The sequence below is a fragment of the Chiloscyllium punctatum genome, chromosome 1 (genome assembly GCF_047496795.1).
Source record: "Chiloscyllium punctatum isolate Juve2018m chromosome 1, sChiPun1.3, whole genome shotgun sequence".
NCBI lineage: Eukaryota > Metazoa > Chordata > Chondrichthyes > Orectolobiformes > Hemiscylliidae > Chiloscyllium > Chiloscyllium punctatum.
Window position 1 is genome coordinate 135,564,296 of NC_092739.1, and position 12,001 is coordinate 135,576,296.

General features: G+C 39.0%; 1 protein-coding gene across 2 annotated transcripts in view; it reads left to right on the plus strand.

Moving 5' to 3' along the window:
* The window catches only part of smad2 (SMAD family member 2), a 110,681-nt gene that overhangs the window by 35,460 nt on the left and 63,220 nt on the right, over positions 1 to 12,001 (plus strand). The window contains exon 2 of one of the 2 annotated variants that reach the window (XM_072574865.1): positions 5,576 to 5,665. The exons of the other annotated variant lie outside the window; for it this stretch is intronic. Within the exon in view, the coding sequence (XP_072430966.1) occupies positions 5,576 to 5,665 (90 nt within the window). The remainder of the gene's footprint in view (positions 1 to 5,575; positions 5,666 to 12,001) is intronic. 2 annotated transcript variants of the gene reach the window in all.

Here is a 12,001-nt window from a genome sequence, read left to right on the forward strand (position 1 = left end):
GCACCATTCAGTCTTGTCTTTGCTTGTTTAACTTTTTTCATTCATGGGATGTGGGTGTTCCTGGTTAAGCCAGTGTTTTTGCACATCCTTAGTGAGGCTTGAGAAAGTGGTGAGCTGTCACCTTCATCTGCTGGTTCTTGTGCTGTAGGTAAACCCACATTGCTGTAGGAGATGAATTTCCAGGATCTTGACCTGGAGACACTGAGGGAATGGCAATATATTTCCAAGTCAGGATGGTGAATAGCTTGGAAAAATTCCAGGTACTGGTGTTTCCATGTCGTCGCTGTACTTGTCCTCCGAGATGGAAATGGTCATGGGTTTGAAAGATGCTGTTTGAAGTTGTCTGGGTAACTATCTGCAATACATCTAGTAGATGGCACGCAATACTATACTGAGTGATGGTTGAGGTAGATGGATGTTTTGTGAATGTGGTACAAATTAAGAAGGTTGATTTGCCCTGGATGGCTGTCAAGCTGCTTGAGTGTTGTTGAAGCTGCCGCATCCAGGCGAGTATGTATTTCCATTACATTTCTGACTTCTGTCTTGTAGATAATGTGCAGGATTTGGGGAGTTGGGAGGAAAATTTACTTTGCTGCAGGATTCCTGGCCTCTGATCTGGTTTTGTAGCCACTATGTTTACATGACTAGTTCAGTGTTTGGTCAGTGGTGACCCCTAGGATGTTGGAGAATTCAGTGATGGCTAACATTTCATGTTATTGCCTCTCAATGTCATTCATTTTCTTTGACATTTGGCATTTTAAAAAAATTGGCAAAACATGTTTCAAGTTGTCCTTGGCTCAAGTACTGCACACATCAACAGATTTACCGCCTATTGAAAGTAAATAAAAATATAGGCAGTAGAAAAATAATTTTGTAGCCTGCCTGGTTGCCCCCTCAGTCATAGTCATTCAGCATAGGAACAAATCTTTTGGCCCACAGTGTCTATGCACTTGGCCAATATTCTACTCTGCCCTAACATTTTAAGCACTCAGTCCAGATGCTACTTAAATGTGGTGAGAGTACCTGCCTCCCCACCACCCTGTCAGACAGACAGCATATTCCATATATCTACTCACCTGGATTAAAAACATTTTCCTCTGACCTCCTATTAAACACTTGCTCCGCACATTTTAAACTTGCACCCTCTGGCCTTTGATATATCTGTCATGGAGAAGAGCCATTCATAACCTACCCTGTGCCTCATAATTTTGTGTACGTCAATCAGATTGCTCCTCTCAGCTACCTCCGTCCAAGGCAACAAACCCAGACTCCTCATAGCTGAAACTTTTCATCCCAGGCAGCATCCTGGTGAATCTCCTCTGCAGCCACTCCAGTGCAAACATGTCTTTCTGATGTTATGGTGACTAGAACTGCACGCAGAAGTTCATTCAATGCCTAACCAAGTTTTATAAAGTTGTAACAAGACTTTCCTGCTCCAATACTATATGCCCACAGCTAATGAAGAGAAGCGTCTTGTATACTGCTTTCACTGTCCTATCTACCTGTGCTGACACCTTCAGGGATCTATGAACTTGTACACCTAGGCCCCTTTGTTCTTTGGGTCCCTGAGGAATACCATTCATTGTGTATATCCTATCCGTGCAAGCTCAATGCGATTTGAAACAAATGCTGAACAAAGTTTTTTAATGTGGAAAAGTGTGAGATGATTCACTTTGGAAGGAGTAACAGGGTTGCAGAGTACTGGGCTAATGGTAAGATTCTTGCTAGTGTAGATGAGCAGAGAGCTCTGTATCCAAGTACATAGATCCTTGAAAGTTGCCATCAAGGTTGATGAGGTTGTTAAGAAGGCATACTCTGTGTTCACTTTTATTGGTAGAGGGATTGAGTTTCTGAACCATGAGATCATGTTGCAGCTGAATAAAACTCTGGTGCGGCCACATTTGGAGTATTACGTACAGTTCTGGGCACCACACTGTAGGAAGGATGTGGAAGCTTTGGAAAGGGTTCAGAGGAGGTTTACTAGGATGTTGCCTGGTATGGAGAGAAGGTCTCACAAGGAAAAACTGAGGGACTTGAAGCTGTTTTCATTACAGAGAAGTAGATTGAAAGGCAACTTAATTGAGACATATATACAATGATCAGAGGGTTAGATTGGTTGAATGGTGAGAGCTAGCACGAGGGGATGTCACTTTAAATTGAGGGGTAATAGATATAGGACAGATGTCAGAGTTTTTTTTAAATTCAGAAGTAGGGACGTGGAACACACTGCCTGCAGCAGTAGTAGACTCGCCAACTTTAAGGGCATTTAAATGGTCATTCGATAGGCATATGGACAAGAATGCAATAGTGTAGATGGGCTTTAGATTGGTTCCACAGGTCAGTGCAACATACGAGGGCTTAAGGGCCTGTACTGCACTGTTATGTTCTGTGTTCTATATCTATGTTCTATCCTTATTAAACCTCCCAAAATGAATCACCTCTCACTTTGCGATCCTAGTATGAAGATTTCTAATGTTCAGTTTCTTCTTGGGCTCATTATTAAATAAGTTTGTCAAGAATCACACCATAGTCACACAGCATGGGAACAGACCCTTCAGTCCAGCTAGTCCACGCTGTTCACTTTTCCAAACTAAACTAGTCCCACTTGCCTGCATTCGGCCCATATCCCTCTCAACTGTTCTTATTCATGTGCTTTTCCAAATCTCTTAAGCATTGTAACTGGATGTACATCTACCACTTCCTCAGGCAGTTAATTCAACACTTTTTAAAAAAAAGGTTGCTTCTAAACTTTCCCCTCTCGCCAGAATATATGCGACTCCCCCCACCTTTGGGAACAGACCCTTCCTAATCATCTTATCTATGCCCCTCATGATGTTACAAACTTGTATAAGGTCATCCCTCAACAATCTCCCTACGTTCCAGTGAGAAAAATCCTAGCCTATTATTTATAACTCAAACCCTCCAGTCCTGGCATTGTGGTAAATGTTTTCTGAACTCTCTCCAATTTAAAAATATCCTTCCTAAGCAGGGCAACCAGAACTGTACACAGTACTCCAGAAGAGGCCTCACCTCTTGTCCAACCTCAACATGATGTCCCAACTCCTATTTACAAAGGTCTGAGCAATGAAGGCAACATGTTAAACACCTAAACTACCTGTGACGCAAATTTTGAAGAATAATGTACCTGAATCCATGGGTAACTATATTCTACAACAATATCCAGGGCCCTACACTTGTTTGTTTTTTTTACCAAAACGCAATACCTCACATTTAACCAAAATTGAAGTCCATCTCGCACTCTTGAATCCATTGACATTAATTGATTAAGGGTGGTTTGTAATCTTAAATAACCTTCTTCACTATCCACTATACCATCAGTTTTGGTGTCATCCTCAAACTTACTAACCATGCCTCCTACATTCTCATCCAGATTGTTTATGTAAATTGCATTATTGGAATATTTAAAATAGATTTTTATGGACTTCACATGATGTTAGTAGTTCTGCAATTTAACTACTATTTAAAAGCCTACAAAATAGGCCAGCAAGTAGTCTTATTGGATATTTTGGCAAAATACTTTGGACGTGTTGGCTGTACTTTGGCTGGGAGCAAAATAATTTTTTGGGAGAGGGAAACCTTGTTGGTAAGTGCAGTTGATCCTGTGAAACCCTGCTTCAAAGGGGAATAGAACACATAACGTGTTCAAGCAGACTGATTTGAAAAAAAGTACTTAAAGCCACATATACATCGGAGTTGGAGCATGACCCCAGAGGTAAGGATAATACTTTTAATTGTTTATCCTCTTGTATGTTGTTACGTTCTTTGATAAAGGAAGTGGCACAATTTGAATGGGATGCTGCAAGTACATTAAAATTGGGTGGGTGGAACATGATTTTCATTGCTTTACTGAAGAATATGGAGGAAACTGCAAATTAAATTGCAACATGAGAACTAAGTTTGGGAACAGTCAACAGTCAACTGATGTTTTGAGTGATAAGTAACCATTGATCATGATGAAAAAGCGGTGCATTGCAAACCCTTGTGTTAATTGATAACTTTAATTTAACTATTTAACTATTTATATGCTTGCGTGATCAGAAGAATTTGCAAGCCTGTTGTGAGCAGATAGTAGCATAGGTGTGAATCTTAAAAGATTTCACTTGAGGCAATGACGATTCATCAAAATGTTCAGCAGCAGAGTCCCTGGAATAAATGGTGAATGGTGTGAAGTAGGGAATTTGGAACTTGCATAATTTCAAAAATAAGTGATATGAGGACATTTAAGTTGTGGCTCAATATCTGGATTGAAAAGAGGTTTGGAGATAGAGTACTCCAAGGAATACTGTTGGGATAGAGCTCTTGTGTTGCCCAGAAATCTGATTAGCTCAAGGATAAGTCAAATACTGCGGATGCTGGAAATTAAATCCAAAAAGTAGTAGTTCTGGAGAAACTCAGCAGGTGTGGCAGTATTTGTGCAGAGGGAAACTGTTAACATTTCAGTTCTGAGGAAGTCATATTAGATTGAAGTGTTAACTCTAATAACTTTTTTTTTCTCTCAGGCTGCAGATGCCACCAGGCCCAAGTTTCTCTAGTATTTTCTCCTTTTTTAGGTCTAATTAGCCTGTCTGATATAAATATTTGATGTTGGTTTAAATCTGCAAACCGAACAAGAGATATTTTAGTTAAAATGTCATGATTGGAGTTCAAGAATGAAAGCTATAAAAACTATTTGGTGTTCAGTTCTCAGCCACTACTATATGAAGGGAATGAGTAGAAAGGAAGCAGTGGACGGTTAGCAAAAGACCAAGAAGAGTATTAACTGGAAAGGCAGGACGGCTACTGTTAAAGTTCTTTTCTATGATACAATATGTTATTTCTAAATAGCATTTTGTTAGTGACAGTGTAGCTTAATATTGTTCTGGCTATAAACTGTCATGGAATTTTGTTTGGCTTTTTTTGTTATAAAGGACTTGAGTCTTTGATCCCTATTGTTCCAGAGAATTCAACAAAGACAATTAGGAAATCTATCCTGTCCCCAGAACACCGTTTGATATCTAAGTAAGATTTAGTAACATGTTGAAAAAAAATTGTAGCAGATGTAGATTTTAAAAAGTTGGGTACTTCTGAACTAAAGGATATGTTGTGCACTTTTACAGTGATTTTATTTAATGTTGCATGTCATGATTATAGCAGAAATTTGTATGCTTTCAAGGTTCCTTTTGCACAAAATTTAATGGCCATTTTCAATACACATTATCCTTTAATGCCTTTGTTACTTTTGATTATGTTCAATATTTTGTAGATTTTGGGGTGAAGGGAATATATGTGCCTACCTGTTTATCACTGAACATTTATTTTGAAGCATGCTTTGTGAAAAATGTCTGTTTCTGGCATGCATTGTGGGACATCAACCACTATGCAATAAGCTTCCATGGTAAGTTGAATGAATGCATATTCTCCTTTCTTTTTCCCTAAAACTTATTGTTTGATTGGAATCTTGACATTTCTTATTTAAAGCAGCTTATTTTTATGTTGTCTACATGTATAATCCTCCATCAGCTTTTCACTACACCATGCCCCATGTTTACCTTTTTTTTTCTAATTTTATGCACAGCACATGCTCTGAAATTTGGGGACTGAGTACACCTGGTACAGTAGATCAGTGGGATACAACAGGCCTTTACAGCTTTCCTGAGCAAACCAGGTGAATATACAGTCACTAAAAGCTCTGTTCTTCCACACAGTGGGATGTTGGGATTAATTTGTGGGCATTTTGAGTTGTCAATGTTTGAATTCACTCTTGGTGTTTTTTGGTGTTTTTTTTGTGGAATCTAAAGGAGGTCGGAAAAAATTGGTGAAAATACATGGCACAATACATTCAAAAGAGGGTCTACACCCAAAATAAGTTGACCTATCTTTTGTTTTATTTACGGATGCAGATGTGCCTGATGTGTACTTCCAATATTTTCTCATTTTTAAATCTGATTCAGATAAAGCTTGTGTATTTTATGAGCCAAATAATAAGAGATGCATTCTATGCATAAAGGCTATTTCTATTTAATGACTAACAGGTTGTCTATTCAAACAACAAAATCCTGTTTACTAGGTTTACTTTCCCGTTATCAGTGGAAATGTAATTTAAAAAATTTGTTAACTTTAGTGCAGCTATATTAATGTCCATAGTGCATACTTTAAAATTGTTTTTAATATTTTGTGCAAGGTGAGCAATATATCAGTCAGTCTTAATATTTTGATTATCAATATTCAAATTGTTAGATTTACTTTTTTCACTGTAATGCTATTTTTTGACTGAAACAACAAAGCAGATCTGGTAGCATTGGTAGAGAACGGAAGCCAACTTCACAGTTGATAAAAGATTAATGACCTGAAACATTTAAATCTTCTGGTCTCCTCCTCTCCAACACTCCTGTTTCCCTATCCACCTTGCTTATACTTGCTCCAAGCATACCCCGCGCCCCCCCCATCCCCTACTTTCCCTCATTCTACTCCCCCACACTCCCTCCCAATGCTGCCAGACCTGTGTATTTCCAGTAGTTGTTAAAATAACAGGAAATATTTAAAGACGGCTTCATCTTAAGCATATCAAATCGCAAACTAAAGCAACATGTCATTGACCCACAAATATAATTTTTCCCTATTTCCTCCAGGCAAATAAGTAACTTAGTGTCTGTAGTCCTAATGTGCACCATCATTAACCTATCTGGAATTGACTGAAGTCTGAAGCCGTATTTTCAATTCAAGACGGGCAAATTTCTCTGTGGACAATGGTTCTTTACGTTAATGACTGGTATTATGTTGCTGAGGAGAAGCCTGAATGTTTGATTTACTAAAGTTTAATTTTCTTCTTCCACATGCATCTGCACTGAATTATGGTTGTGGTTCTAGTGTAGTCTCTTCATTTTGAAAATATACCCATATCCTGGCTACAAAAGTTATTTTATGAGATTATTAATTTTTCAATAGGTTTTTCTGGTTTAAGTCAAATACTAAAGAGGAGAAGCAATAACTTTTATATTGTCCATGTCAGACATAATGCTATCCTGATGTTGAAGAGAGATTCTCCTAAATATTTTATGTTTGGGCTGGCTGTCTAGTTATTCATGGGGCAAAAACAAAAAACTGAGGATCATAATTAGTTACATTATGATATTGCCGAAAGCTTATTTGTATCCTTTGCTCTCCTGTGCAATTTTCAGTCAGTAGATTGTAATTCAAAGTTAGCTAACATTTTAATTCTTCCACTGCTCCAACTTGTGAATTGATTTCCAATTGTTGAGTTAGTCCATCAGAAGGCATACCTACTTCTGCTGGTTGGAGATTCTAGAATTAGGGGACATAATCTGGCCCTAATTTTTAGACTATTCAGGATAGATATGAGGAGGTACTCTACATAGGGTGGTAGAGGTTTGGAACTCTGCTCCACAAATGGCAGTTGATGCTAGATCAGTTGTTAATTTTTAAATCTGTAAGAGTTTATTTTATTGTTAAGCAAAAATATTAAGGAATATAGGCCAAATGAAGATATTTGGAGTTAGGCCATAGATCAGTCGTGATCTCAAAGAATGAATGGCAAAACCAGTTTGAGGGACTGAATGGCATACTCCTGTTCTGATGATGTGATCCTTAATATTCTAATTAAAAGCAAGGAGCTTGTCGTTGAATCTCCATAACTGACCGGTTAGATGCCAGCTGGAGTATTGAGACCAATTCTGAACAGAACATAACACTTAAAAAAAACTAAGACTGAAGAAGGTGCAGATGCAAATGCTGGTATAGTATTTGGCTCTTATTAGAACTGAACAGATTCAAAAACAATTGAGAAAAATTAAAGTAAAAAAGTTTCAGTGCCAGAATGTTTGGTAATTAGAAAATGCAGCTTTAAGGGGATTATCAAAAAAGCTAGAGTGAATGTTTTTAAAATCTGAATGCTTTTTTTTCATTCACAGAATGTGGGTATCACTGGCTAGGCCTCTTAAGTTTGCAAGAATGTTATTTGGACTTCAGGTGGTTATGTCCATCCTGAATTACTTTTTTAAAAGTCAGCCACATTACCAAGAATCTAGAGTAACAAGTAGGCCAGACCAGGTAACGACGGCAGTTTCCTTACCGAAAGGCATTAGTGAACAAAGCTTAACAGGAAGAATGGGCAGAAAGGATACTGAATATAGCTGGTCTGGCAGTCTAAAGTATATCTATTTTAATAAGCATAAGAAAGATAAGGCAGATGAATTTCTAGCTTGGATTAGTACATATTACAATGATGTTGGAGCAATTACAGAGACTTGATTTGAAAAAGGGACAAGACTGACTGCTTAACCATCCCAAATTTAGACATTTCAAGTGTGATAGATTTTAAAAAAAATACCATTGTGGGGTGGAGATAGGAGTATGCCACTGTCACTGACTTGGGAGCATGTCACAGCTGTACTAAGGGAGGACAGCTTTTGCTCATCCAGTGAGGCCATCTGGGTAGAGCTCAGGAATAGGAAGGGTGCAATCACTTTAGGGTTGTCCAACAGCCAGCGGGAGATGGAGGAACAGCTATGTGGGTGGACTTTGGAAATATGTAAAAGCAGCAAGATTGTTATGGTGAGTGAGTTTAACTTTCCCTACCATGACTGGAATTTCCCCAATTGGTGCAACCAGGAAGGTTTCTTCAAGTGATACGTAATATTCCTAACTAGGGAGGGATATTGGGGAATAAGCCCAGCCAAGTAATTGAACTCTGTGAGGGAACATTTTGTGAACATTACTGTAATTCCGTAAGCTTTTTAAATTACTTGTAGAAAATAATAAATTGGGAGAAAATGGACTATGACAATATTAGGCAGGAACTTGGGAATGTAGATTGGGGGCAGCTGTTTAAGAGTAAATCCACATGTCATGTGGGAATCTTTTAAGTGTTTGGGGTTAGCATGTTGCTATTCAAAATGAAGGATAAGGAGAGCAGGATTTGGGAACCTTGGATAATGAGAGAAATTGTGAGCTGTGTCAAAAAATGTCATGCGTAAGGTTTAGGAAACTGAAGACAGCTCTTGAAGACAGTAAAGAAAGTGGGAAAGAATTTTAGTTAGATGGGGTAAAAGGGGCCATGAAATTTCCTTGGCAAACAAGGTTGTGGAAAATTCCAAGCTTTTACGCATGTAAAGCGCAAAAGAGTAGCTAGGGATTGGGTAGATATATACAAGGATAAAAGAAGGAATTCATGTGTGGAAACAAACTAAGCACATGATGCTTTTAACAAATACTTAAATCAATATTCACAAAGGAGAAGGATCTGCTGGATAGTGAGTCTAGAGTGAGGCATGTTCATTTTCTAGCGCATGTTGATATAAAAAAGATGTGAAAGCTTTGGAGAGAAAACCGAAAAGGCTTATTAGGCTATTGCATGGTTTGGAAGATCTAACCAATGAGGCTCAGTAGTTGCTGCTGCCTCAGTGCCAGGGACGCAAGTTTGATTCCATCCTTGGGTGACTGTCTGCACATTCTCCCCATGTCTGTGTGGGTTTTCTCCAGGTGCTCTGGTCTCCTTCCACAGTCCAAAAGTGTGGAGGTTACATGGGTTAACCATGGGGAATGCAGGTTTATAGGGATAAGGTGGGTCTGAATGGGATGCTCTTCAGAGGGTCAATGTGGAAGTGATGGGCTGAATGGCCTGCTTCCCACCCTGTAGGGATTCTATGATTGAGAGATTGGACAAACTCTCTTATTTGTTTTTCACTTGAATATTGGAGGCTGACAGGTGACCTGATGGAAGTTTACAAATTTAAGGAATGTGGGTAGCTGGAGTCTCTTCTCCAGTGTAGAAATAATTACTGGAGGGCATAATTTAAGGTAAAAGGAGATGTGAGGCAAGTTTTGTTTCTACGTGGGGTGTTAGATGCCTAGAATGTGCTGCCAGAAGAGGTGGTAGAAACAGATACTGGAGCAACATTTGAGACAATTTGGCAGAAAAGTGAATAGGCGGGGAATAAATTGATACTGACCATAGAGCAAAAGTTTAAGTTTAGAAAGGTGTCATTTGTTGGTGCAGGCTTAGTAGGCTGAAGAGCCTGATTCTTTGCTGTACTAGTTTTTGTTCTCATGGGTCTTTCCTACAGTTGACATAGTTTCATGGTCACCATTGAACTCTAATTCCAGATTTTCTTTAATTGAATTTGAATTCCGTAGTCTGCCATGGCAGAGTTTGAAATTTGATCCCCAGAATATTACCTCTGTCTCTGAATTATTAGTCTAGTGATTGACTAAACCATGACTTGCTATGCTAGCTGAAAAGAGGCAGAAAGAGGTTGAGCAACCTCTATTAAATGGGGAATTGATAGTTAGAAGTAAAAATTGTAATTCTGGAGGGGAAAGGGCAACAGAGTGATTTGATAATTTGATAAATCAAAGCTGGGAGAGGCATGGTAAGCCTGATGTCTAATAGTTGGTATCTTTCTGCAATCTGATTATCACATTATCATTTGGCTTGTCTTTTGTATTTGCTGCTGCATAGAATTCAGTAGTGCAAGTGAAGAGAATCATCATTCAAAATAAAAGCCTGAGTGTAATAATATCAGTAAAGCATTTACAAGTCACAACTTCAGAGTGGTAACGTGTTGCACATAAAATAATATTGCAGTGTTAGAAGTTTAAGCTTTGAAGCCACTAACATGTAAACTATCCTTTCTGGCAAGTTTATGGCGAAACGATATTTGCTGATTCTATATTTAAAGTGTTTGCACAGAAGAAGCAATATGCCCTTCAACAATATTTGGGCAATAGTCCCACTAATATTGCCTGACTGTGTCTCCGCCTCATATCATTTGTTGCTGAAGCCCTGCTTATACCTTTGTTGCCTCTAGATTTAGCAATCCCAATGTACACCTGACTGGTACTTGCACTCCAGAAACTTGGTTGATTCAAAACTCTGCCCTTGTCCTTAATAGTGCTGAGCTCTTGTAGCTTTGATTAGATACCCTACAGTGTAGAAACAGGCCCTTTGGCCCAACAAGTCCACACTGACCCTCCAAAGAATAACCCACCCAGACCCATTTCCCTCCGGCTAATGCACCTAACACTATGGACAATTTTAGCATGGCCAGTTCACCTGACCTGCACATCTTTGTACTGGATTAGTGGTGCTGGAAGAGCACAGCAGTTCAGGCAGCATCCAAGGAGCAGCGAAATCGACGTTTCGGGCAAAACCCTGCACATCTTTGGATTGTGGGAGGAAGCCAGAGCACCTGGAGAAAACCCACGCAGGCACGGGAGGATGTGCAAACTCCACACAGTCACCCGAGGCTGGAATTGAACCTGGGACCCTGGTACTGTGAGGCAGCAGTGCTAAACACTGAGTCACCGTGCTTTGCTCAAGCAATACTTTGAATTCCAAATCCTTATTCTTCTTTTCAAATTTTGTGGCCTCACCCCACAGCGCTCTCTTCTAGCTTTAAAACTCAAGATTTCTGTATTCATGTCAATCTAGCCTCTTGAACATTATTTTTTATTTTAATGCTGTTGCTATTGCTGGCTTGGCTTTCAGCTACCTCTAAGTTCTGGAATTCCCTTCCTAAATCCTGTTGACTTTCAATAATTTTCCTCTAAGGCCTCTATAATACCTATATCTTTTGGACTTGCGATTTTGCCGTCTGTCCTAATATGTGGCATGGTGTCTATCTTGCCTCAACGCTTTTCTGTGAAGCACATTGGAATGTTTAGCTGTCAGAGGTACAGGGTGAATATGTGGTAGTCTTTTATTTTTATTTGACTGAGAAAGCCTATTCAATTTTGCACAGAAGATGCTGGATATGCTCAGTAGGGTCTAGCAGCATAATGAACAGCTAATATTTTCAGGTTGGTATCTTGTCAGAACTGCAATGTGTCACAGATGCAATATGTTTGAAGGAAGATGGAGGCTTAAAGAATAAGTGGGTTGTCTGCAAATAAGTGGAATGCAGGTATAAATCAATGACAAAAGGGATGGCAATGGGTCAATTAAAGAAACAAAATAGGAGTCCAGGGTTGTAACTAACAATGA